Here is a 25,799-nt window from a genome sequence, read left to right as displayed (position 1 = left end):
TATTGCTTGGGTAGACTGCCCTAGGAGAACATTTTTGAGATGTATGCCAGATAATGTTTTGCCTGTATTTTCTTCTAGAAGGTTTATTGTATCTTGTCTTACGTTTAAGTCTTTGATCCATTTTGAGTTTATTTTTGTGTATGGTGTAAGGGAGTGTTCTAGCTTCATTGATTTACATGCTGCTGTCCAGTTTTCCCAATACCATTTGCTGAAGAGACTGTCTTTATTCCATTGTATATTCTTGCCTCCTTTGTCGAAGTTTAGTTGACCAAAAGTTTGTGGGTTCATTTCTGGGCTCTCTATTCTATTCCATTGGTCAATATGCCTGTTTTTGTACCAATACCATGCTGTTTTGATTACTGTAGCTCTAGTATTGTCTGAAGTCTGAGAGAGTTATTCCTCCAGCCTCTTTCTTTTTCTTCAGTAATGCTTTGACAATTCTAGGTCATTGATGGTTCCATATAAATTTTATGATTTGTTCTAGTTCTGTGAAATATGTCCTGGGTAATTTGATAGGGATTGCATTAAATCTGTAGATTGCCTTGGGCAGTGTGACCATTTTAATAATATTGATTCTTCTAATCCAAGAGCATGGGATATCTTTCCATTTTTTTAAAGTCTTTTTTAATTTCCTTCATCAATGCTTTATAGTTTTCTGTGTATAATTCTTTCACCTCCTTGGTTAGATTTATTCCTAGGTATTTTATTACTTTGGGTGCTATTTTAAAGGGGATTGTTTCTTTACTTTCTTTTCCTGTTGATTCATCGTTAGTGTAAAGAAATGCAACTGATTTTTGTACATTAATCTTGTAACCCGCTACCTTGCTGAATTCTTCGATTATTTCTAGTAGTTTTTGTGTGAACCTTTCAGGGTTTTCTACATATAGTAACATGTCATTGGCATATAGTGACACTTTTACCTCTTCTTTTCCAATTTAGATCCCTTTTATTTCTCTCTCTTGCCTGACTACTGTGGCTAGGGCTTCCAAGACTATGTTGAATAGGAGTGGTGATAGTGGGCATCCTTGTCTTGTCCCAGATTTTAGTGAGAAGCTTTTGAGTTTTTCACCATTGAGTACTATGCTGGCTGTAGGTTTGTCATATATAGCTTTTATTATGTTGAGATATGTTCCCTCTATACCCACTTTGGTGAGAGTTTTTATCATAAATGGGTGTTGAATTTTATCAAATGCTCTTTCTGCATCGATTGAGATCATCATGTGGTTTTTGTCCTTTCTCTTGTTGATGTGGTGTATTAAATTGATTGATTTGCATATGTTGAACCACCTTGTGTCCCTGGGATGAACCCTACTTGATCATGATGTATAATCTTTTTTATGTGCTGTTGGATTCTACTTGCTAATATTTTGGTAAGGATTTTTGCATCTATGTTCATCAGTGATATTGGCCTGTAATTCTCTTTTTTGGTAGTGTCTTTGCCTGGTTTTGGTATCAGGGTGATGGTGGCTTCATAGAATGAGTTTGGGAGTATTCCCTCCTTTTCAGTCTTCTGGAAAAGTTTGAGGACTGATATGAATTCTTCTTTGTATGTTTGGTAGAATTCCCATGAAGCCATCCAGTCCTGGACTTTTATTTGTAGGGAGGTTTTTCTAATTGCTAATTCAATTTCATTTTCTAGTGATCAGTTTATTCAATTGGTCAGTTTCTTCTTGATTCAGTCTTGGTGGACTGCATGTTTCCAGAAACTTGTCCATCTCCTCTAGGTTATCCATTTTGTTTCCATACAGTTTTTTGTAAATTCTTTTTTTTGAATTTGGTACACATCAGAAGCATTTGGTGATTATCAGTTGTACATAATCATTTAGACATCCACACACATCAATCCCTTAGTAAGTTTGATGCCAGTTTACAATAGTTTCAAAATTCAAACTAAAGATTTACTGAAGTTTGGAGAGAGGTGATTCTGGGTTCTCAAATTACGGAAGTGCTAAGAAGGTACGGAACTCTCAAGAAGACATGGAACTCATTTGTCACTAGTTAGATCATCATTTCTTCATCTCCACAATACTCCTAATTCCTTGTACAGCCCAATCAGATAGTTAAATAAGCTAGTCTGACATGACATTTCTCAGTTTCCATTAGCCAGAGATGAATCATACTACCTGACTCTAAATACAAAAGTGAAATACAAAAGTGACACAAAATTTTTGAGAATTAGGATGTTACAACAAGAAAAGTGGGAAGAGAACCAGGACTGAATCAGAGCTATGCCCACTGCCTGAAGGAAAAAGATCAGGGCACTATAGGATCAGCATGGCTACTGGAACTGAATACTTTTATGAAAAAGAATTGGCCTCAGAGTTACGAATTAGAAGTTCATTTCACCAGGATGCTTGGAAAAGTTGAAGTGAACAGTATTATGACTATAAGTTGAACAAATAGAAGATAATAGCACAAAATTATCCTATATTTGCTTTAAACAACTCACTCTCTCAGGTCCCAAACTCAAATACTTTAAAATTACCACTTAAATGGCACTTACTGTTTGTTTAGCATAGTTCTAAGAGTTTTAAAAGTATTAAATATTTGAACCTCATCAAAAAACTACCAAGAGGGGGGGGTTCCATTTTTATTCTCATTTTAAAGATGAAAACATTCTGAAGAATTTGAGTAAATTTTACAAGATCTCACATCTAGTAAGCAGCAGAGCTGAAATTTAAACTCAGATAATCTGGTTTGAGTCCATCCTTATCTATGGAGTTATATTGTAACCCAAGGGCCAGATGGCAACGTTTGTTAAGTGAAGATAAGAGTTTGGGGGACAATGATGAAATTGGACGGACATTCAAAATCAATATTGCTGTTGTCTACTTAAGCCTACGGGGTGATAAAAATCCCATAACTGTGAACCAAATACCCTGACCGTCCTTGGTGTGCAGTCTGCCTTGGACCAGCATTGTACCATGTGCATCACACACACATCTTAACCCACAAACTTTAACAACATGAGTCACTAACAATTCTTTTAGTTTTAGAGGAAACACCTGCATTTTGATGATTGTGTGACAATTAAATAAAAGTTTGTCTGTGGTCTAACATATCTCAATACAGAATATTCCATGTAAGAAGCACACTTTTGAATATTAGAAAAATAAATTTCACAGCCCCTAAGGAATGGATATATTTGGTGTTTTCAATAGTGAGGACTATGTAAATAATCACGCTTTGGGGAGCAGGGTGGGAAGGGACAGACTAGGAGTTCAAAATTGGTAGATACTGACAGGCATATGTAGAATAGATAAACAGGATTATACTGTATAGCACAGGGAAATATATACAAGATCTGGTGGTAGCTCACAGTGAAAAAAATGTGACAATGAATATATGTATGTTCACGTATAACTGAAAAATTGTGCTCTACACTGGAATGCGACACACATTGTAAAATGACTATAACTCAATAAAAAAATTTAAAAATAATAATCACGCTTTTCTCTCAGTACTAGCTACCTGAAAGCTCAAAGTTTATTCAATATTTAATAATCACAAGTTAGCTAAATATAAAAATAAAAATAAATATATAAATAATAGCAAGTTTGCTTAACTTTACAGCCTCGAATTCGTTGATTCTGATAATGAATATTTCTCCAAGAGTATATATTTTTGCAAATCAACTAAAACACTTTTAAAATAAATTTTGGTAGATATAAATGTGGGTTTTGGTTCATTTTATTTCATGTTTTTAAGGCATGTCTAGGACCTATGCCAGTGTTCATATGTTAAACATCAGGTAAGATACTTAAGAAAGACTTAGTTTAGGATGCCTATTTATGAAATAATTTTTGTGTTGAGGAGATGAAAAACTCTAATTGGTCAGTTCAGTTTATGTGCATATCCCTTAGTCAATGTGGCAGGAAGGGGACCCAAGACATGACAGTCCCAGGGGGTCCAGATTAGGTTCGGGAGAGAATTTTTGCCAGAGGAAAATTAAAATTCTGGAAGCTATTTCCAGAATAGCTGTGAAAAATGCCTGTGAAAAAACAAGAAAGAGAAATAGGTACGTGGTACAGAGAGAAGTGAGAGAAATGGCTTCGAATACTGTGCATGAAAAATTACTGTGTAGCAAAGAGTAACAATTCCTCTTTCTCATCCGCAGTGACAGGAAGCAGCTGAAAGCAGGATGTGGGATTTGGAGGAAAGTTCCTAATGAGAAAGAAACGTGCTAAATGTATTTTTCAAAAACTTGGACAAAATTTTTAAGGCTTTGGGTTACATACCACACTTTTGACCTCAAATTTACTTCCTGTTTTTGAGAAGAGGAAGATGAAAAGAAAGCACAGATGCAAGAATCTTCTACTCTTACTCGAGGTGCATCATCATCTGGACCATTTTCAATTTCTAACATTATTTAGCACATCCCCTCGATATAAACCTACACCTTAGCGAGGCACTCATTTTCCGTTAATTAAAAAAGACATTATTATTTTTGTTGTTGTTGTTGTTGTTATTGTTATTTTAATTAATCCACAAGGAAGAGGTTGTGGTCTTTGTCCAGGTCTGGGTTAGAAGAGCAGTTGTTCCAGAGAAGGTAAGAAATTGTGCTCCACGAATAGGTGGCAGAAGCACCTGCTCGCTCCAGGAAAAATAGAAGCCAGGTAGCAAAGGAAAACTGCAACCCTAAATGAAGGACCCAATTTGGTGGAAAGTTAATCGTATCCTGTGTCTCCAAAATGCATATTAGTGCCTGAATTTGGCAGCCCTAAGATATTGGTGGAAACAGCTTCTGGAAAAGAAAAAGACCTTCACCTATCATAGCATTAGCTTAGAGTCAGGATATGAAGAAGCTCCAGGTGATGAAAACAGCAAGAAGGACAAAAGAGCTGGTTACTTTCTCGTGCAGAATCCGCATGTCCAGACCTTCCTCGCCATCAGTGTAAATTGCCTGGTGGGATGAGGCCAGCTGGCACAGACTCCCTTGTACAGACAGCACCCTCCCTGTCTTTCAGTGATGCAGGATTCATATGTTCCGTCTGTCCATCTTCAATTATAGAAACAGAAGACTGGATTCTTGATTCTCCAAAAGTCCATGTTGTGAAGTAAGGAATGCTCAGCATCTGCACTAACCAAACCTCCCACTACATTTCATAATGATAAAATAAACACGGTCAAAATCAAAATTAAACTAAGCTTTGTCTGCTTTCAAATATGTCAAGCAATCTAGTGCCATTTAATGAATTAGTAAATAGCCCTACGCATTAAGTATCTGAGTGAATGCTGAGTAAAGGAAAGTAATTAGTATTCATGACGATAAATGTGGGGCTAAACTAAAAAGATAAATTACTTTATTTCTACATATGAGATTTAAAATGCAGCGCAGTAGATAACACCTTAACAAAATTGCATATGAGGCATTTACATATATGTCAATTCTTACATGCAAAAGTTGTTCAGAAAAATTCTTAAGCACAAAATACTTAATTCTAGCTAAATAAGTAAAGAAATAAATATATTTTGTTATAGAAACAAAATTACAAGTCATTCTATCAAAATGAAAATATATTTATTACACTGCAAAATAGTTTATTGAATTACATGAGTGAGGATTAAACTTTCACTCTGTGCAGTTGCTTTGAAAAAATCCACACCTACAAATACAAGTGTAAGGATAAATGTGTGCTCGTCTTAGCAATTTGCTCAGTTCATTTATAGGTAGAAACTGAACTGGTACAAAACAGGTTGAATTGAATGGTATTGAGTGGAGGGTAGCTTTAGTCTGGGACCCAGGTTTCACATGGGAAAAGAAGTCACATCACCTACTAAAGCAGTAAAAATAAGAAGAAAGGGTACAAAGAATAAGTCTTTGCAACATATTAGGGAAAGAATTAAAAAATTTTTTTCAAAAAGAATTTTCTTTAAAAACTAAAATACTTTTTGAATGAAAAAATTATAAAATAGCATGAATAATATAACACTACCATGTAAAAATTTTATCTTTACTTCACATATATTCTTATTCCACTCACTATTTGTATATAGTTTCTTCCATATCCAAAGCATCTTTTGATGTATACATACTGACAATTTCCAATCTTTAGCTTAAATATTACTTCCTTAAAATCTAGAAGCTTGTTTACAAATGCCTACTAGACAGTAGGACAGAAAAAGGAACTAATATTATTCACCTAAATGTGTTCCTTCTGTATTTCTCTTTCTGCAGGAAACAGAAACTGCTGGTATCGGTGGAAAATATTTTCAGTTCCACCAATACACTGGGATCTAAACATTGCTAACGTTATCACAGCCTGACCTCACTCCCGCTGCGTGTGTGCATAGAGCTCCCTACTCAGGACTGGAGTTGAGTGCCTCCTACTGGGCTTAGCCCACCTGCCCGTCAGCCTTCTCAGTTCCAAGGGCAGCTGGGAGGATGAGAGAGGCTTCTAGACTGAGAGAAGGGCTTCCTGCCATCTGGACTCCTGTGGTGAAGAGCTGTCTAAGCAAAGGAAAGGGACTCCGTCACTGCACATCCGAAATAATGACAAATAAATATCTGCCACACTATTTCTCTGGTCATCCAGACCAGATGCCTGGAAGTTATCCTACAGTTATCTGTGTCCCAGTGTAAATGTTTGACATGATGTGTCACAGGGGGAACCAAAAAAAAAAAAAAAAAGTGAAGAAGAGGGCTTTGGTGTGATATGAAACAGGGTAAACAGAGAAACAGAGAAATTTTAAAAGAAAGGCATAAAGGAACAGCTGATGAGATAAATCCAGGTCCTAAGGCTACCAACAACTGAGAGAGCTCTCTTTTGTGAATGAAGCCCTCTGAGGGTCTGGTGAACGGGATGACCCAGAAAAATTAAAAAATCACACACACACACACACACATACACAGATTTTTGTATATGGTTCATGAATCCTTTGAAATTCAAGAATTTATTTGGTAATGTATTCCTTTAAAAAAAAGGAATCATAGTACCTCCTTCAGGATTAAGTTGTTTGGTCTCAAGAAATGTTCTGGTCTTGACTAGAGTTTCTCTATTCAATACTAAGGGATTGAATTTCCATGGAGAATTAAGAAATTAATCTCAGGAATTAGATGTATTAAAATAATTTGCACTGGCTCTGTCGTCCCCCATGAAAAAGAAGAAATCTCAAATAGCAATGATGGGGCATAGGGAGCAGAAACCATTGTCTATCCTGAAAATACGAAAAGTGATGCAGTTGAAGTGGCAAAACTACCCCGACCAACATTTTGTGACATGTTCCTCATTTGCAGTAACTGGTACTCTCTGCAGTTAACATTAAGAGGAAGGTAGATGCTGTCAGCAATGGACAAGAACTTGAGGAACACTGGTCTGCCCTGTCCAAATGTACCAAAATTCTTTACAATGGAAGATTTTGCATGTTGATTATTTCAAACAATATTGACTTAGTAAAAGAAAGGGGACTAGTCATATAAAATCATAACTAATAATAAATGTCTGAGGCATTCCAAATAAATTCTATCAACACTCTGAGAAGGGGTCAGTATTTTAAAAGCAGATTCGAATGTGAATAAATTAAAAGGAAGAGAATGACGTCCCCAGTGGGATGGAAGAAATTTAAGGTTTATACTGTCGCTCCTATGGACCCCCCACTTCTCACCCACGCCCTGAGCTTTTTTCATTAGGTAATTACGTGTTTGTTTTTCATAGACGTCAATCCATGGTTAGTTTTTTTTTTTTTTTTTTTCAGGCTCTGAGGTCCTTGGCTACTAGTTATGGCCTCAACTCCTCTCATTTGCTCATATGGCTGTAAATACGAATCATTTTTCATTGTTGCTCCAGGATAGGTCCTCCAGAGGACACGGAGCCCTGACAATGAAACAAGAGCTGACATGGTTACTTATCTTGCTTTTGTAGGGTCCACGCTCTGAAACTTCTCTGGTAAGTGTTGAACACCTATAAAGGTATCACTGACCTGGAAGTAGTTTTAAAAGCATTGGAAAAAACTGCAGAAAGAATTTCTTTGAGTATATGAGCCCCCAAGGCAAGGAATGGACTTGGAAGAAAAAATTCTCTTAGTTTGCTCCTAAATTTTCTGTTGGAATAATACTCAAGTTGAATGAGTGAGTCTAGAGACCATTTGGCAAACAGTTTCAAAGTAACAAAACAAAGGGTAATATCAAAATGCATATGACCAGATGGATGTTGTGGGATGAGTCAGTGAATTAATCAAGATTTGCAGATACTAACTACTATATATAAAATAGATAAACAACAAGTTTATACTGTGTAGCACAGGAAACTATTCACTATCTTGTAGTAACTTATGGTGAAAAGGAATATGAAAATGAATATATGTTATGTTTCTATGTGACTGAAGCATTGTGCTGTACACCAGAAATTGGCACAACATTGTAAACTGACTGTGCTTCAATAAAAATATTTTTCAATTAAAAAAAAGATTGTGATCGGCCAATAAGTGTTTGTGGTCATTCTTTATTTAACAAAAGATAATTTTTTGGCTTTTCCAAGGAGATAAAATTTTGTAGATGCCAGCAAGCAATAGATTAACGAAAGATCCAGGTACCCATGTGAGAAACTAAGGGCAGGTGGAGAAAAGAAACATAGTGTTAGTCTGATCTAGGTTGTTTTATGGAGAGTCATAGTTTTTTGGCTCCAGTGGAAATATTGTCAATAACTTAGCCTGGGCCAGGGAAAGTGGCCAGGAAACAAAACCAGAGACCAACAGGATAGAGAAGAACAAACATTCATTTTTTTAATTAAAAGAGATTTGTTATTAGAAAGACTAGACTTCTTCAACTATGCTGAACCAAAGACTGTGCAAAAAGGATCTGGGACATTCTTTCATTCATTCATCAGACACTGGCTTTAGCACTTTGATTCAGGTCAGTTACTATGTGGTGATACAGAGGTGAATGGATTGATTTCCTTCCATCTTGGATCTCGTAGTCCCTTAGAGGAGACAAACGTGAACAAAGAGATGTAATTTAATATGGTAAGTTCTATAATACAGTTTGTGGACCCAAAATTGTAGTCTGAGATTGATGGGGAAAGAAACTAACCCTCCCAAAAGGCTTAAAAGAGAAGGTTGTGGGTTTTTGTTTGTTGGGTTGTAAGTTTGTTGAGCTGGGGAGACAAGAAGAAGAGGCCACATCAGGTGGAGGTCACGGCCTGTCCTCAGGCAGAGGAGACAGAGAACAAGAGTATTTGAAAAATAAGGCAAAGTTCAGTATGAAAAGAAGAGAGAGAGAGGAACTGGATACTGTACGTTGACATTTGAATTTCTAAAGTCATTCTATGGAGTTTAATTTTTATCTTGGAGATAACAGAAGAAAAAATTCAGCAACGAGGCTTATGAATAGAGATGTGTTCTAGAAAAACACCAGATGTGAGAGTAACAGGAAGTTCGGATTGAAAGAAAGGGAAGAGATTGGACTGGAGGAAAAGCGATTGGTTAAGAGGCCATCACGCATGTCTGGCTGAGGGGTAATAAGGGACTCAAATATTTAGAAAAATTGAGGAGGGAGAGAAGAAAACAAATTAGAGAGACTGATGCATAATTGTGACCAATCTTATTTGTGGGTAAAAGGATTCCACAAGTTGGATATGAGTCCCTGTTTTCTGGTTTGAATGTTTTATGAGAATTGGGAACAGGCTGTCAAATCTCAATCAAATTTACCGACTAAGTTGGACTTAGATGTTGAGAAAAACTAGTAAACTGGTAAGCAGGGAATCAGAGTCCTGTATTAGTCAACTGAGTAGCCTTGAATAATTAACTCATTTATGCTTGATCAATTTTCCCTACCTGTAAAATATGGCGGTTGAAACAGGGCCTCTCATCTCTAAAACCATGGCTCTGACTACTTGCAAGTCAAATCTTTGTGTTCTTACATATCTTTATCCTCGCAAAGGTGGGTGACTGTACTCTGCAACACTTCTTTTTGAAAAACATGACAGGACCAGCATGAAGTGGTGAAGGGAAAAGGAAATGGATAATGCATGGAACAAAGGTGAAAAGTTGATATGGACATCATTTTGAAAAAAGATGAACCTTACTTCACATACATAATTGTCCGCAACTATTGCCCATAAGGGATGCAAAGAGGCTGAAAGCGGCTCTCTTAGGTAAACTTCTTAATTTAAAAACCAAAGGGAAAAAGTTTTAAGAGACTGATTTAAAAAACAAAAACAAAAACAGACCACTGGCAGACTGAGCAGATTCGAGCAGGAGAAATCAAGAAGTGCTCTAGCAAACTGCGATCTGTGAATTACTGGCCCCAGCTTAGTTCTTCTTGCAGCTTCTGCGGTGCAGCTTTCTGGTTTCTGGAAGTCCAGGGTACTTCCCTTGACTCAGCCAGCAGGGAGCTCCAGCCAATGGGGAAATGGCAGTGAACTGAGTGGTCAGGCTGACTCTCTGGTGACTCTGACGTCTCCCGGAGAAGAGGCTCTAGAGTAGCAGTTCCCTGATCAGTCTGGACCCGAGGACACAGAGGTAACGGAGACAAGCAGGAGGCTGGCAGCCTGACGCAGAGCCACGGAGTTGCCAGCTGCTATCAGACAGTGCTTGGCTGATACAGCACAGACTGGTAAGTGGAGCCAGGGTTTGGGGTACAGTTTGTAGTAGAGAGAGCATTAAGGTGGCCATAGCTAAATGGTGCACAAGCAAAAGTGATGGCTTTAAGATAGCATATAAGCTTTGGGGATGGTTTATGCTATAGGTAGTCTTGAACAGAATAATCTAGCCATAGTTTCCCCTAATCTCTCTCTGTCTCTAATGTGTGTAGATGTACACACACACACACACACACACACACACACACACACACACACAGATTGTTTGGCTCCTGAAATAATTGTTTGGAAGCTGCAAAACAATATTCATACAGTCAAAAGCTCAACATACAAAATTAGAGAAAACTCTATACCTTATAGTCCACCTTTAAAAAATGTTAACCCGTTGCTTTTCGTCTGCCTCTCAAGGAGATGCCTTTGGAATACAGGCTGCCACGTGTTCATCCTCACATATGCCGGGTAACCTTAGGCAGTTACAATCATCTTAGCACGATGCTAATAGCACAATACTTTTGTTATATTTGTTGCTGAACTTGAGGTCTGCTTCCTATATCTGGAGTAAAAGTTCTGCCTTTGAGAAGGCTTGTGGCAGCCCTCCTGACTAGTGGGAGGCCAGAGGGGAGAGCAGAGCGGTTGAATGCCCAGAGCTGACCTCTGCCACGTATAGCTGTGTTACTCCAAGAAAGCTTTGTAACCTCTCTGCTACTTGAAGTCGTTGCCTCCTCTATAAGTCAGTGATAAAAATAAGCCCCTATTTGATCACGTTATGGTGAATTTAAATTAAATCATAAAAGTTAAGCACTTAGAACTAGGCTTACCATCAAGGAAACACAATAAATATTAGATATGATTCTTTCTGCTATTGTTATTGTTACTGTTATTACTGCTACTACTGCTACTACTAAAGCAAAATCATGTTCTTTCCCTGAAGTCTAAGTTGCTCTTTAACCCCCAGATCTTTTCTGTTGGATCTGCAGTGGTCAAATTAACTAGGAGTTTTGGTAGGTCACGGTGATGATCTGAAGACTCAATCTGTTGGCTTCACAAACCACTGAACCTCACTTCCTTTCTACCAAATGCAACCGTCAGAAGAATCATGTCAGTCACCCACCACCACCTGCAGAAGCTCCACAAAGTGCAGTGAGAGAGAATGAGTTTTGGAAGCAATGCGCCAAAAAGGAAGGCGCTATGTGAGCGGTCAGACCTCTGAGCGGTCAGAGCCTTCATGGTCTGCGGACTAGCGCGCCGTTCTCACTGCAGGTCGCCCAGACGTGGTACTTGCGCTGCGGGCTGTCTTCCTTCCTTTGCCGAAGTAAATCCAGGTAGTGGGCAGGGACCTAGAATCCCGTGTCTTCACTCCAGTTCGTGTTTTTTTTACTTAGAAGGAGACATGGATAATCAGAGAAGGCTGATGAATGCAGGAGATTCCCAGTCTTCAGGTAAGAAGCACGGGTCTGAGGGCGCTGGGTGCTCTGTGTGTAGTAAACAGACTTACATTTGGTGAGTCCTTGCTCTCGGTTTTGAGAGTCAGTGCCTCACATTCTTCATCTTTTTTCTTATCCATGTCAAATGACTTCCAGCTATGTATCCGGGGGAGCTTAAAAACAGTATAAATAAATCCATACTGTGTGAATAAAAGCTGCCTGATTTTTGGACTATTTTAATAGCTTTATTTAGATAAAATTGACATACATTTAGGGAGGAGGGTATAGCTCAGTGATAGAGTGCATGCTTAGCAAGCATGAGGTCCTGGGTTCAATCCCCAGTACTTCCATTTTTAAAACAGTAATAAATAAATAAATCTAATTATTCCTCCCCCCAATTTTTAAAAAAAATAAAATACACATATTTAAAGTATGCAACTTGATAAATTTTGGCATGCATGATGTACACCCATGAAACCACAAAGACATTCAAGATGATGAACATATCCATCAATTCCAAGTGTTTTCTAATACCTCATTATAGCATTTTTCTATTGCTACTTTTAGCATGCCCTCCTTGATTCAACCACAGGTCAGCTTCCAGTCACTATAGACAGACTTGCATTTTCTGGAATTTTATATCGATGGAATCATGCACTATATAATCATTTCTCTTTGGCCTTTTTTATTTAGCATAATTATTTTAAAATTCTTTCCTGTTGTTGTAAGTATCAATAGGTCATTTCATTTTTATTGCTGACTGCTAGTCCCTCATATAGATATACCATAGTCTATTTATTTATTCAGCTGTTAATGAATATTTGAATTGTTTCTAGTTTGGGATTATTACAAAATAAGCCTCTATAAAAATGTGCACCAGCCTTGGTATGGACACACTCTTCCATTTCTTTGAGGGAAATACCTATGAATAGAATGGGCAAATCATATAGTAGGTGTATATTTAACTTTTTAAGAAATGTCTGCACTGCCTCCCATAATGGTTGTGCCCTTTATGTTTCCACTAACAATGGATGAGACTCCCAGGTCTTCCATATTCTCACCAACACTTAGTATGGTCAGACGTTCTAATTTTACTAATTCTAATAGGTAGGTAGTAGCTTCTAAATCTGGTTTTAATTTGCATTTGCTTTATAATTATTGATGACGAGCCTCTTTTGATGTCAAATTTGCCTTCTATATACCTTATTTCATGAAGTGCCTGTTACACCCTGTTGTTCACGTTTTTTGTCGTGTTGTTTGTTTTCTTATGAAGTATTGAGCGTTCTTTATGTATTCTGGACACAAGACTTTTATCAGACATCAGACTTGCAAATATTTCTCCAGGCTCTGGCTTGTCTTTTCATTTTGTTAAAACTGTCTTTTGAAGAGCCTAAGTTATTAATTTTTACAAGTCCAATTTATTACTTTTAATAGACCATGTTTTTGGGGCTGGATTGAAGAAATCTTTCTCTAATCCAAAATAACAAAGAATTTTTCCTATGTTTTCTTCTAAAAATGTTATAGTTTCAGGTATTACATTTATTTCTATGATCCTTTTTGAATTAATTTTTATATATGGAATGTGGTGTGTATCAAAATCTTTTTTTGTACATGGATTCCAATTCTTCCAGTACTGTTTATCAAAATGATTATTCTTTTTGGCTCCTCTCTGGTCTCCACATATGTTGGGTCTATTTCCAGACTATTTGTCTATTTTTCATACCAATACCATGCTACAGTGACAACTGTGGCTTTATAATAAATCTTTAAACCCAGTAATGTTTGTCCACAAACTTAGTTCTTTTTTGAAACTGGCTATTCTAATTCCTTTGCATTTTAGTATGAATTTTAGAAACAGCTTGCCAATTTCTACCAAAAAAAGTCTGCTGAGAATTTTGTTTGGGATTGTGATGAATCTGGGTAGAACAGACATCATAACAGTGTTTTGTCTTCTGACTCCTGGGAACAGTATCTCTCCATTTATTTATGTCTTCAGTTTCAGCAATGTTTTGTAGTTTTTAGTGTACAAGTTTTATATATCTTTTTTCAGATTTATCCACAAGTATTTAATATTTTATGCTACTATAAATGATATGTTATATTTTAATTTCCTATTGATAAATGCGAGTATATAGAAATATGATTGGTTTCTATATATTGATCTTGAATCTTATAACACTCTAAGCTCACTTATTAGTAATGAAGAGCTGATTTAATTTTTCTATAGGAGATGTTATCTCTTCCAACCTTACCATAGAGTCACACGAACCCCCAAAAGGGAATAAAAAGAAACCTTGTGTCTCTAAAATCATCGCTATCATCATTTTCCTGGTGATCCTGATAATTACACTGGCCACAGTTTTAGCAGGTGAGTTGAGTTGTCCATTTCCCAAATATGTTCATGTTAACCCTCCTCTAAAATATTTGGTCATACATGTATGTTTCATACTTCAGCTCAAGATTAAGGATAATTTCAGACATCTTTGTACATGACATGAGCATATGATTCTTCTTCTATAACGTGAAGATTATAGCATTCCTAAATACTATGAAGAAAAAAAATAACTTAATGTATATGAAATTCCTTTTAAGCCAGTGTCGCTTATAGTCCTTACGAGGTAAGGAACTTGTGGTAAAATGTAAATCACCACACTGCTTTTTTCATCCAAAGGGTCTTATTATGGAAAAAAAAAACAAAAAAACAAAAGAACCAGACAGTATATTGGGTGACATAGTTAGTTAACAACGTACTATGAGGTTCTATCTCGCTGTGGACTGGCGGCAGGCAGGGTGTGGAACAGCGTCTAGCAGTGGACTGACTACTTTGAAAATTGAGTTCAAGGTGCAAAACATTTGATTTCTCTCTGATTGTGTGACTTGCAATGATGAGGTCAAATTTCCAAGCTGTCCTCATAATTCACAAGGGTAGGGATGAGTCATAGAGAATTAGACAAGAAAAAAGTGTTCCTGTCTTAATAACCAACTTTTTTACACTAGATTACCTTTAGGTTCTAAAAACAGCCTTGTACACCTCTCCTTCATGATAGTAAACTATGGACATACCTTCTACAGATAGCTCAAATTATTTTAATAAGATGTTTGAAAATATATATAAGTATATATGTGTATAGATGCGCATGTATAAATATTGTATGATTTATACATCAATGTTTTATAAATGTGTATAAAATATGTACATGTATAAAGTAATTTATAGAAATTAATGTGCCTACATATTATATAGACACATATACATAAATGTACATATACATATAAATGAATTTGTATGGTGTAGACATATTAATCAAGCTTATTCTATGAACTATGCATTAGGAGATACATGAATACATTATATCTGTGATTATACTGTCTATATCAACTTAATAATATCAGTACATACATGATAGTCAACACCATGAAAATGAGGGTCCAAACCCTTTGGGTTGAAGGGCTAACCTGGTGAATTGTATTCATGGGGATAATTGTTTTAAGTTAAGGGATTGCCACCCCCCAGGGAATTAATCTATTATTCGATCGTTTTCAGTTGAAAAGCACAAATCTTCCATGGAACACGTGTCATGCTTGGATGGCTGGATTGGCTACCTAGGAAAGTACTTCTATTTTTCTGAAAATACAACCACCTGGGCAGCAAGTCAGAACTTCTGTGCCGCTCACGCTGCAAACCTCGCTGTGTTCAACACCACCGAAGAGCTGGTGAGGCAATGCTTTGGAACTGTGGTTATGTTTACAGAGGTTATAGCTGATGGGAGAGTAGAAATGGTCCAGAGAAGACCCTCTCACTAAGCAGAGGAGGCCCTACTTTCCATGTCAGCTTAAACCGTAGAAAGAGCTCACATCAGGTCAGATCACATTCATGTCACAGGTCAGGTCAGATCAAATCATGGTACGAGTTATTAGGCAACGTTCAGGAGATGACTTCCCCTACTTGACTTTTCAACTGGGGATAGGTGTATTTAAAAACAAGGCATACACTAGGCCTTTTCCCTAAGCCCTACATAAAGCTATTTAAATACTGCTGCCCACCAGAAAGACCCCAACTGTTCTTCAAAGAAGTTCAGCCACATAATCACCCAGCTCTACATTTTCAAGAGAAGTTACGGCTCCCAACCCCAGGGAAAGTCCAAAATCACAGTTCAGAATTGAGAAGTTCTAACAAAGCCCCCAGTCATGATTAACAGTTGTTAATCTACTAAGTTCATGCTAAATGAAAGTTGCCTTTTGTGAGACTACGTGAAAGAAATAATAAACAGAGAGTCATAGCAGACTGTTTGTCAGAGATACGGGGAAGAATTAATAAATGAGTCATTATAGCCAAGACGATCTGGGAGCTCTGGGGCACAGAAAAGAGTAAATAGAAAACCTTAAATGTGTACAATACAAATTGCCCAAAACAGAAATAATCGAGACGTAGAATGTCAGAGATGGTAAGAGACAGAAAGGCTAAGACTAAGGAGCATAAGGGTATATTTATCATTTATAGAAAACGTACTCTACCAGGAATGGGCAGAAGAGAGATTCTCCCATCCTAAAAGGCACCAAACCTAGAAAGATTTACTGGCAAGTTTAATCGAGCTTTCACAGAAAAAAAACAAAAAAAAAAACAAAAAAAAAAAACCTTCTGCTTTACAAAAACTTTTTTAGAAAACAGAAAAGAGAGGAAGCTAACCAATGCAATTTACTACAGAAGTTGTTACCGAAGTAACACAACCCCTGACCTTACCATGAACCAGATAAAGTCACCTTTAAGATCCTTTCCAAGTCTGAAAGTCTGTACTTTAATAAAAAATATATTGAAGTAGACCGAAAAAAAAAATCAAAGAGAATGAGGGCTTTGCTATTCATTCTGTAAATATTCTATATTAAAGAATTTCCTGAAGCGATATTCTGACCATTCTCAGTATTGGATTGGACTGAGGCGAAAACCAGGGCAGACTTGGCAGTGGATAGATGGGACCATATACAGTGGTTGGTAAGTCCTGGGTATATAATTTACACACCTGAAGCTGGGGCTCAGAGCCTTTCCCACCATGGAGAGATCTGAGTTATAATCCACATTCACCGTTCTCCTGGAAACTTCCTTTGTGGTGGAGAATAAAATGAGCTCAGAGAAAAAGTCATACTGCAAGTTGTAATACAAATGATTTAATATCTGTCATCTTCCAAAGATGATGCTTCAACATGATTATATCATCTATCATCTAACCTCCACAGCAGCTGTGAGGGGTGCATATATTTACCTCTATTTTACAGATGAAAAAAATCGGCGTTCAAAGATGTTGAATAATTAGATTATCTTACAATAATCTGCCCTTCTCCATCATATAGGGTATTGTTGTTTTGAGTTTATAAATCTACCTTTTTAGGGCAACAAAGCATACGAATTCAGTTTGCTTTATGTTCGAACAATGTGGTGTTGGGTTAGAGTAAAATCTCACAGCAGAGGAAATTTTTTCTCTAGCCATTCCCATCAGTATCCATTCATTCTGTGCCCCCCCCTTCTTCCTTTTTTCCTTCTGTGTTTTGTTTCAGGTTGAAAATAATTGGAATTGGAGAATGTGCTTATCTACACCAAATTGGGATTAGCAGTGCCAGTACTCATTTGGTTAGAAAATGGATTTGCAGCAGACCAGACACATGTATACCAAGAAGCTAAGACATCGTAGATCTAAGATATTTCACATAAAATGAAGTTTTTATTCCTTTTGAAATATATTAATATACAGGTACATGAAATTCATACTTAGAACTATTCACTAATGTTTCATTTCAAATCTGTAAGTCCATTTTCATAAACCTATTAGATTCTTGGCATTCAAGAAATATATGCCACAACATATTTAAAGGTTTCCAAATCTATTATAGAATAAAATTTCTGATACGTAATACATTAAAATATGAATGAAAAAGTTAGACATTTCAAGATATATAATCATATGACTTCAGACTGATGTCATTTAAAACTACTTGCTTTTCTAAGTAAGAACGCTGGCATTTTTACAGTCTCATTAATTTTATTATCAATGCTAGTTGTTGTCTTTTCTTTCAGTTTTGCAATATTTGCATTATTTGAATTATGAGATTCACTCATGAATGTAGTGTAACATAGTATAACAAGAATAGTGCGTAAGTGTGTTGATTTACTCGTTAAATCAATCTCTTTCACACACCAACCTTAGCAAAAAAAAAAGAAAAAATGAAACAATAATAAAATGAGTTCACGTTCAGACCATCATAGGATGGGTGTCAGGTGATGGGTAAACAGCCTGAACTAGCAGAGTTCTATTTATGGATGCAAGGACCTACCACCTGAAGGACACCAGGAATAGTGCAAATTTGGGGAACAAATCGGGGAGGGAGTGGTTTGAACTTTGCTGCTCAAACTTCTTTCTATTTGAGAAAAACAACAATTTAGGTTCTGTGTCAGAATATATACTTTTCAGAGGATATTATCTTCATGTTTACTCGAGGTTAACAATATCCCTTTGTAAAACATAATTTTTCTTAACATAATTGTGAAGTCTGTGATCTGCATCCTATGGGTGCTTAGTGTATACTCGCTATTAGAAATTTAAATAGTTCTATTAAACGAATACGTATTGGAGAGTAGGGCTAGTAAGAATTTAGGAAAATAACTTAGTAGAATTTCATTCTTTTATGTTTTCTTGTAGACGATACCATTTTCCATCTTTTAACCTCTCTCTTTACCCTCATTTTCACTTTTTCCCTCCCTGTTCTTTATAAATGTTTATTTGATTATTTTAATCTCAACATGAATAAGGGAGATAACTGTCTACAGGCAAGTAAGTGCCAAGACAGTAAAAGACTAAAAGAGAAAATTTCTTTCCTAGTTAAAATCAACCATTACATGGTTCTGTAGAAAACTCAGGACTTTGTTCTTAAGGTCTTAATTGTAACAACTTGTATTATTACTCCACTGTTGTCCTGTATCAGGAGTATATAAAGCTATTTTTATTGAAAATTAGACTGTAATAAATGGTGGCAAGGAATTGAGCATTTAATCTACAGGCTAGAAAATCGGAAACTAGATAGACGAACCTTCTAACATTTAATTACCAAACAGTGTAAGACATATAAAAGCAAATGCACATGATGTGTAAAAAAGTTCAGTGGCAGCACAGGGAAGAAAGTGTCTCAGAAAATATAGGACAATAGCGATGAAGAATAGATGTGAAAAATGAATCCCACGTTTCTCTCCAAGTCAATCAGAGGAACAGTGGTGCTATTAGCTGATATAGACAGAAAAGGATATTTTGGAATTACTGAGTTTTAGGAGTCAATAGGTAACTCGGGGGGAATGTTTAGGAGGTTGTAGGATGTACTGTTCAGGGACTCCGGAGCAAGTGTGGGCTGGATATAGGACGTGGATGCAGACAGAGCTGCAGAGATCTAAGCTGTAAGCTTACATGACAAAGGGAGAAAAAGTGCATGGTGACGAAAGGGGGAAAGGTACAGCTCAACCAGTAGAGCGCATGCTTAGCGTTCTTCAGACAAATAATCAGCTCATGTGTATTTAAGAAGCATTAAATGACAGTGATGCTTATTCTCCAGCATATGTCGCAATATTCTGAAGTATTGGATTTTCAAACCTTCTAGTACTGAATAATGTCCAGAATTAAGTAGAAAAATATACTAATGTTTCCAGTTATAGTTCTAAAAATTACATGATCATTGTATTAGCCTTTAATAATAGAGCAGCAATGTCAAGAATCTCTTTGTATGACTCATGGCTTTTATGGTATCTAATTCTTTCATTACTTAATGACATAGATTTTTTTAAATGTCTTCTTAATATTTTTTGAATTAGCATTAAAATAGAGTTACTACTTTAAAAACAAATTGAGAATCGTGGTGTTTTTTAGATAAAATCAGAAATATTCTCATATCACCATTAGGGGGCGATAATGGATAATTATGCCTGAAGTTGGAAATTAAATTTCTAAAACTATGGAAAGACAACTTCTAAGAGTTAAGCCTTTTTTATACTTGATTATAATTTTTGCTATATTTTTAAGTATAATATATATGCACTTAAATATAAATAAACCTGTATATGTATGCATATATAGATATACACTAGTAAGTTTGAATAAAGTATAAAATTAACATGCTAAATTTTAAATGCTTAGTAGGAAAGCCAGCTGTTCAAAACAACTTAATGTAAATGAGGAAAAATATATATTCAGGAATATAATCTCCTCACTGTGTGAGAGTGAATACAATACTTCATTTGACTTAAGAGAGGCTCGCTTGGAAATGGGAATGCGAACTCAATTGATATATGGTATCTGTGGACATATGTTCCTAGAGTAATAATTTAATACCTATGCATGATTTCCTATTAAGAATTTATTGATTCTTTTTATCTTCTTGGAGTTCTGCTTTTGGCTAGTTCTAAATCAACATTTATCTCAAACTTCCCACCCTTGAGTTGCCGTACCATTTGATGTGCATTTCATCTATTAAAATAATCCAAATGTATTTGTCTTTGTCTTCTGAGAAATAGTCAAAAGATTTCTAAGAATTAAAAAAAAAATCAGTGGAAAAGTAATGATATGGACAGAAAGGAAGCCCCCAGAAAAATGAAGAAGAAAAGTAGAGTGGAGAGTTCCTCCTCCTTAGCCAGGGGTGTTCAGACATGTCACTCTGCTGAACTGACCGCTTGGAGAATCGGAAAGCAATCCTGTCTGTGCAGGGCAGACTCAGTAAGGCCCACCTTCCTGTGTGGACCTAACGCCAAAGAGGAACAAGAGGGAGTGGCCGGTGTGAAGATGCAACTGGTCCTCTTCTTTATTTTCACACTTCTAGGCTCCCCAGTGTTAGATCTTTTTTGGTTGGTAGAGCTAATGCATCAAATGAGGTGGAAAACGGTTAATTCAAAGAAGGGCCAGGGAGCAAGGGGAGCAGGAATGACATATTAAAAAGGATTTCAGGAGCAAACCTAAGCTGTTTTTCCCTTCTGGGGGACTGGAGGCAGATGTCACAGTCAGTTCTAATGGGGGTCCAAGTGGGAAGTAGAAAGTGGCCTCATTAAAAGCCTTCCCTGGTGAAGCAATAATTTTCCCCAACTGTGAACATACACAAAAAGCATAAACACACGTACATTCCAAAAGAAGTCTAAAAGCTTAAAGATAAAAGCTTTTAAAATGCCATAAATTATAATTGTCCAGTTTATTCCTAAAGATTTTTCCACTGAGACTCTTCTAATTTACATATTATTTCATATACTCCCCTCCCAGGTAGGATCACTATATAATTTAAAACATTAATTCGGAGGAATGCGTGATCTAAAAATGACTTTAGATGTTGTGATTCAGGCAATCTAGTCCCTCAAAAATATACATATATGGATGTATATATGGAAATAATAAGACAAGCTTTGTTTTTAATGAGGATTTTTAGACATGACTAATTAAAATCATAACAGTTTTCCTCAGATCTCTTAATCCTTCATCATTTTTTCTCTGCTTCCCTTCAATAATTTCTACAATTTTTTCCACATTTCTCAAATGTAACTTCTATGATTTTTCCACATTTCTCAAATGTTCCTACTAATAAAATAGTATGTATTTTTGCATTCATTATACTAGGTAAACATGATTTTGTGTTCTTTGTACTTAATTTTTTGAGTCAAAAGTTTTATATTTCATTCCTTATAAATTGTAATTGCTTCTGTTCATACATATGAATTTGAAACAAGTATTTTTTAAAATTCTTGTATGATCTTGAAGTTTTACTGTTAGTGTATCTAAGACCTTAAAGTAGTTCCATTGGTGAACTTATAGTCAATCAACAAACATCACTGGAGAGACTCTCTGCTCCAAGTCTCAATGTAGGTTCTTGGTTAAAAACACAAACAAGCAACACACACCCTAGAAAATTTCATTTATTGGCCCATATACACTGACACTTATTTTGAAAAAAGAAAAACAATGATTTTATTTCTCTGTATGAAGGTTATGATTATCTAGACTACGGAAGACTAGTAGTAAAAGTCTTGCTGGGAAAGTCAGAATGTGTTACAAATACATACTCAACAACATAAAAAGTACTTATTTATCATCCATTCTGTATCAGTCACCTAGTTCACACAGTGACAAGGATTATTGACCTTACAGAGCTTATAGTGCATTTAGAGACACAAGCAATTAAGCAATGGTTCAGGAGAAAAAAAGAAACTAAATGTTACAACTAGATCAGCACAGGGAGCTATGAAAATATATATTAAATCCTTATAATTTAGTCTGGAGTGGAGAACAGTCAAGGAAGTATTTTCCTCCAGATGACATTTAATTTGGCCACCTGAAAAAAAAAAAGCAAGAGTTAAATAAGTGAGTAAGAAAAAGAACAATGCTTGTTAAGCTGAGACAAATGTATGATTAGATCAGAGACGAGCCATCATGACGCATGTGGGGAACTGAACAAAGTTTAGTGTGTTTGCGTCACTACAAGGGTGGAAGTCGGGGAGGAATGAAGAGGAGCTGAGACACACAGCATTTGGTCGGAGACAGTAAAAGGTTTAAGCAATGAAATACCACGGAAGGGAATTAAGTAGTGAGTGATGTGGCCGAGTGTGAAGTTTAGAGAATCATAGTATGGAGAATGGACTTTCACAGACAAAAAAAAAAAAAAAAAAAAAAAAATGCATGCAGTAACCCAAGATGACTGGGTGTGCAGGAAGATGTGTAAATGGACTCCAGAAGTAATTACATGATAAAACTGACAGGACTTAAGTAGATGTTTGAATATTGAGGGTGAAAAGATGGAAGATGTCATGAAACCCTAGAAATATGGGTTTGGGAGTCAACAATAAACGGATAGCAATTGAAGTTACAGAGTAACTTACAGCCAATGATTGCATATGATAGAGGACCCACTAAAACTCTGAGGAACATTAATATTTAAGAGATCAGAAAAGGAAAGAGACCTGCAGCAAAGACTGAGGAGGGATGGATGGAGAGGTAGAGAGAAATTCAAGAGAGCATCGTGTCGTCGACGCTAAGGTCAGAGAACATCTCAAGAAGAAAGGATCGCTCGACAAAGAGCAAAGTTATTGAGAGTTAAAAGGAAGCCTAGGAAAAGCAGAAACAGATTTCAGAAGAACTTGGAGTGGGAGGCAGAAAGAGGAAAAAGCAAGCCTAAAAAGTTTTAGGAAATTTGACTCCAAAGGGGTGAGAAAAATTGGGCAGGAACTAAAAGCCACATGTGGTTAGTGAAAATTTTTCTTGTTGCTCTCACGTTTAATTATTGATAGAAAAGGAAGCATAAGAAGACAGAGGAAATGGTGAGAAATGGGTCTCCTTGAAAAAACTAAAATGGATGCAATCATGACTAGAAACTCGGAGGACTTGGATATTTGATTTAGACAGAAAGAAAGATAGCTCTTTTTTTGGAAATAGGAGGAGAGGACAAACTAATAAATAAGATACAGATACAGGTGTAGACTCAGTGGTAAAAAGTTCAAGAATATATCATCTGATGGCTTCTTTTAAAAAAAAATTAAATGCTCTTCCCCTAATGTGAATGAGAGGTATAGAAAGAGAATTATTGAGGAGACTAAAGGATACTTTGTCTGAAATAGCCACTATCATGCATGGAGGATGACTAGGGAAATACAGTTCTAGGTAGAAACAAAGAATCAGTTAAGGCTGACAGCCCTGGTGGATTGTGACACAAATCTACACTCTTACCATCAATCATTATCACTATAATATTTGTTGTAAAAACAAAGTGTTTCTACAAAAATATATAAATTTTTTAAACTTGCACTTTTTTTTATAGGCAGGATACCTGTGATCAATTCAGAAGTCATCATCTGTGGATGAAGAGATCACATTTTGACAAAGCCAGTAACTCTGAAGGAGACACTTTCCAGCAAAAACACCCTTCTTGGTTATCACAGCACAGGCGTTACCTTCAACCTCTCCCTGGACTTCAAATCTATCGAGGAAAAACAACGTTAGCGACGCCCATGGAAGCTGGACTCTTTCCCAGCTATCTGTCTTCCCTTGAGCCAAAAGCACACAAAAGCACAACTGTGTGGTGCCTGTGTTTTTTCTCTCAGGAGAATGTACTCTCCAAGCTGGAATCTAAGACACTGTAATAGACAGGGAACGTACATTCAAAACAATTTCTTTCATGAAGGAATTCCTCCAAATAGTTTCTTAACCAAAAAACAGTCATTTGTAAATAGAAATCCTACATGTAAATAAAATGAAAATAAAAATGTAAGAAACACTGGTGAAATGTAGGAAATCCATGTGATCGTATGAAAAGGAAAGGTCTTAGGGACTGCAGCTGTCTGCGGGTGTGCCCCGCCCCCACACTTCCTAGGTTAAAATCCTAACTCCTTGAAGTGACAGTGTGAGGAATTAGGGCCTTTGAGAGGTGCTTAAATTATGAAGGTGGAACCTTCGTGAATGGGATTAGTTCCTTATAAAAGGGTCTCTAGAGAGCTCCCTGGCCCCTTCCACCATATGGGGACATGGCGAGAAGGCTCCGGCTACAGACCAGGAGCCCTCACCAAAACACAGTCATTCTCCCGCCTTGCTCTGGGAACCCCACCCTCCAGAACTGTCAGAAATACGTCCCTGTTGTGTATAAGGTACTTAGTCTGTGGGATTTTGTTATAGCAGCCTGAACAGACGAAGATCTTCTAAAAACCTCTTCTCACTGTTTGTCTCTGATGATATTCCTCGTTCTTACAAAATGTGCTGAGAAAGAAGAACACTCTTTGGCACATCTAGACTCCACCTGCTAAAGACGCAACAGCAACCCCAGACTGGATGAGGAGGAGGGGGAGGAGTTAGAGAGAGGAGTAGGGGAGAAGATCAACTCCCTTCAAAATTTTTAAACTCACATGGACACCCCAACTAGAGTATTTCTGTGCTCATGTGTAAATAAGGATGTACCCAACCCCCTCACCCTTAACACAGAAGGAAATTGCCCCTAAATTCTGTTTTTTTTTTTCCTGTCTTCAACAAATAAGCCACAAGAAATCTTAAAAATCAGAAAATACTCAAAGAACCAGATTAGCAAATTAATCATTCTAAGCAAGTCTGAATGTGGGTTGACGGAACATCACTTTAAAAATACGGGAATAGATTTCTACTAGACATAATCAAAGGTAAAAATTTTAAATAAATTTAGTGTGTGTGGTACACAAAGATTATGACATGCGTGGGTACAGAACATAAATTTTAACAGGAGAGACTGTAAACAGTCTCTGGGTAAGAATATTCATTCATTCATATTCACTCATTCATTTGTAGGGTGATTTTCTTAATATTTCCCAATAATTGAAGTCATTATTCAAAATAATGATACTAGTACCAAAAATAATACTAATCAAAATAAAGATTATTCTGTAAATCTTTAAGAAACACTTTGTAAGAATTTAAATTTAGAGACTTCTACATTGACCATGATTTTCCATTTATAGCATTATTTCCATTTATAGCATTATCTGTAAATTAAAAGAAAGTCCAAATATGAAAATACATTAGCTTAAGAGCTTTTGCTTCACTAAGGCAAATTTCCTGCCCGTTTGCACACTAACAAAGATTAAAGTCTTCAATCTGTGGGAACCAACTGGCTACCTGGAGGTTCAGGCAGCCCCCGTAAGGATCGGTACCCAAATGCCAACACTTACAACTGTAGGTTTAATGAGGTACCATCCAGCCAGGTCCACGCCTTTTGTGGATATGTAATGTTCAATCCGATCCAAAAGTAAATTCCATCTTGTATATTGCTCTGCACGAAATCCTGTGAAAGGAGGTCCAGAGGAAATTGTTACACC

The 25,799-nt window shown here is 36.6% G+C and overlaps 1 protein-coding gene across 7 annotated transcripts; it reads left to right on the top strand.

Annotated features, from left to right (window-relative positions):
- The first annotated feature begins 10,308 nt into the window (after positions 1-10,308).
- Positions 10,309-24,278, top strand: LOC105098233 (C-type lectin domain family 2 member F). Of its 7 annotated transcripts, none has more exons than XR_010377793.1 (7): positions 10,309-10,552; positions 11,516-11,977; positions 14,190-14,330; positions 15,507-15,676; positions 16,849-16,952; positions 17,513-17,706; positions 23,783-23,920. XR_010377793.1 is itself a non-coding variant. In XM_064479031.1 (7 exons), the coding sequence occupies exons 2-7, from the start codon at positions 11,764-11,766 to the stop codon at positions 24,102-24,104; spliced, it is 843 nt and encodes a 280-aa protein (XP_064335101.1). In that variant the 5' UTR covers positions 10,310-10,552; positions 11,516-11,763; the 3' UTR covers positions 24,105-24,278. The 7 variants fall into 7 exon arrangements, 6 of the variants coding, with proteins under 6 accessions (XP_064335101.1, XP_031299995.2, XP_031299993.2 ...); XM_064479031.1 differs by lacking the exon at positions 17,513-17,706 and having other exon boundaries at positions 10,310-10,552; positions 11,516-11,812; positions 11,921-11,977; positions 23,783-24,278; XM_031444135.2 differs by lacking the exon at positions 17,513-17,706 and having other exon boundaries at positions 10,311-10,552; positions 11,921-11,977; positions 23,783-24,277.
- The last annotated feature ends 1,521 nt before the right edge of the window (positions 24,279-25,799 follow it).

This window comes from Camelus dromedarius, chromosome 25 (genome assembly GCF_036321535.1).
Source record: "Camelus dromedarius isolate mCamDro1 chromosome 25, mCamDro1.pat, whole genome shotgun sequence".
NCBI lineage: Eukaryota > Metazoa > Chordata > Mammalia > Artiodactyla > Camelidae > Camelus > Camelus dromedarius.
The sequence above is the reverse complement of the archived record's forward strand: the minus strand, read 5'-3'. Positions and strand labels throughout refer to the sequence as shown.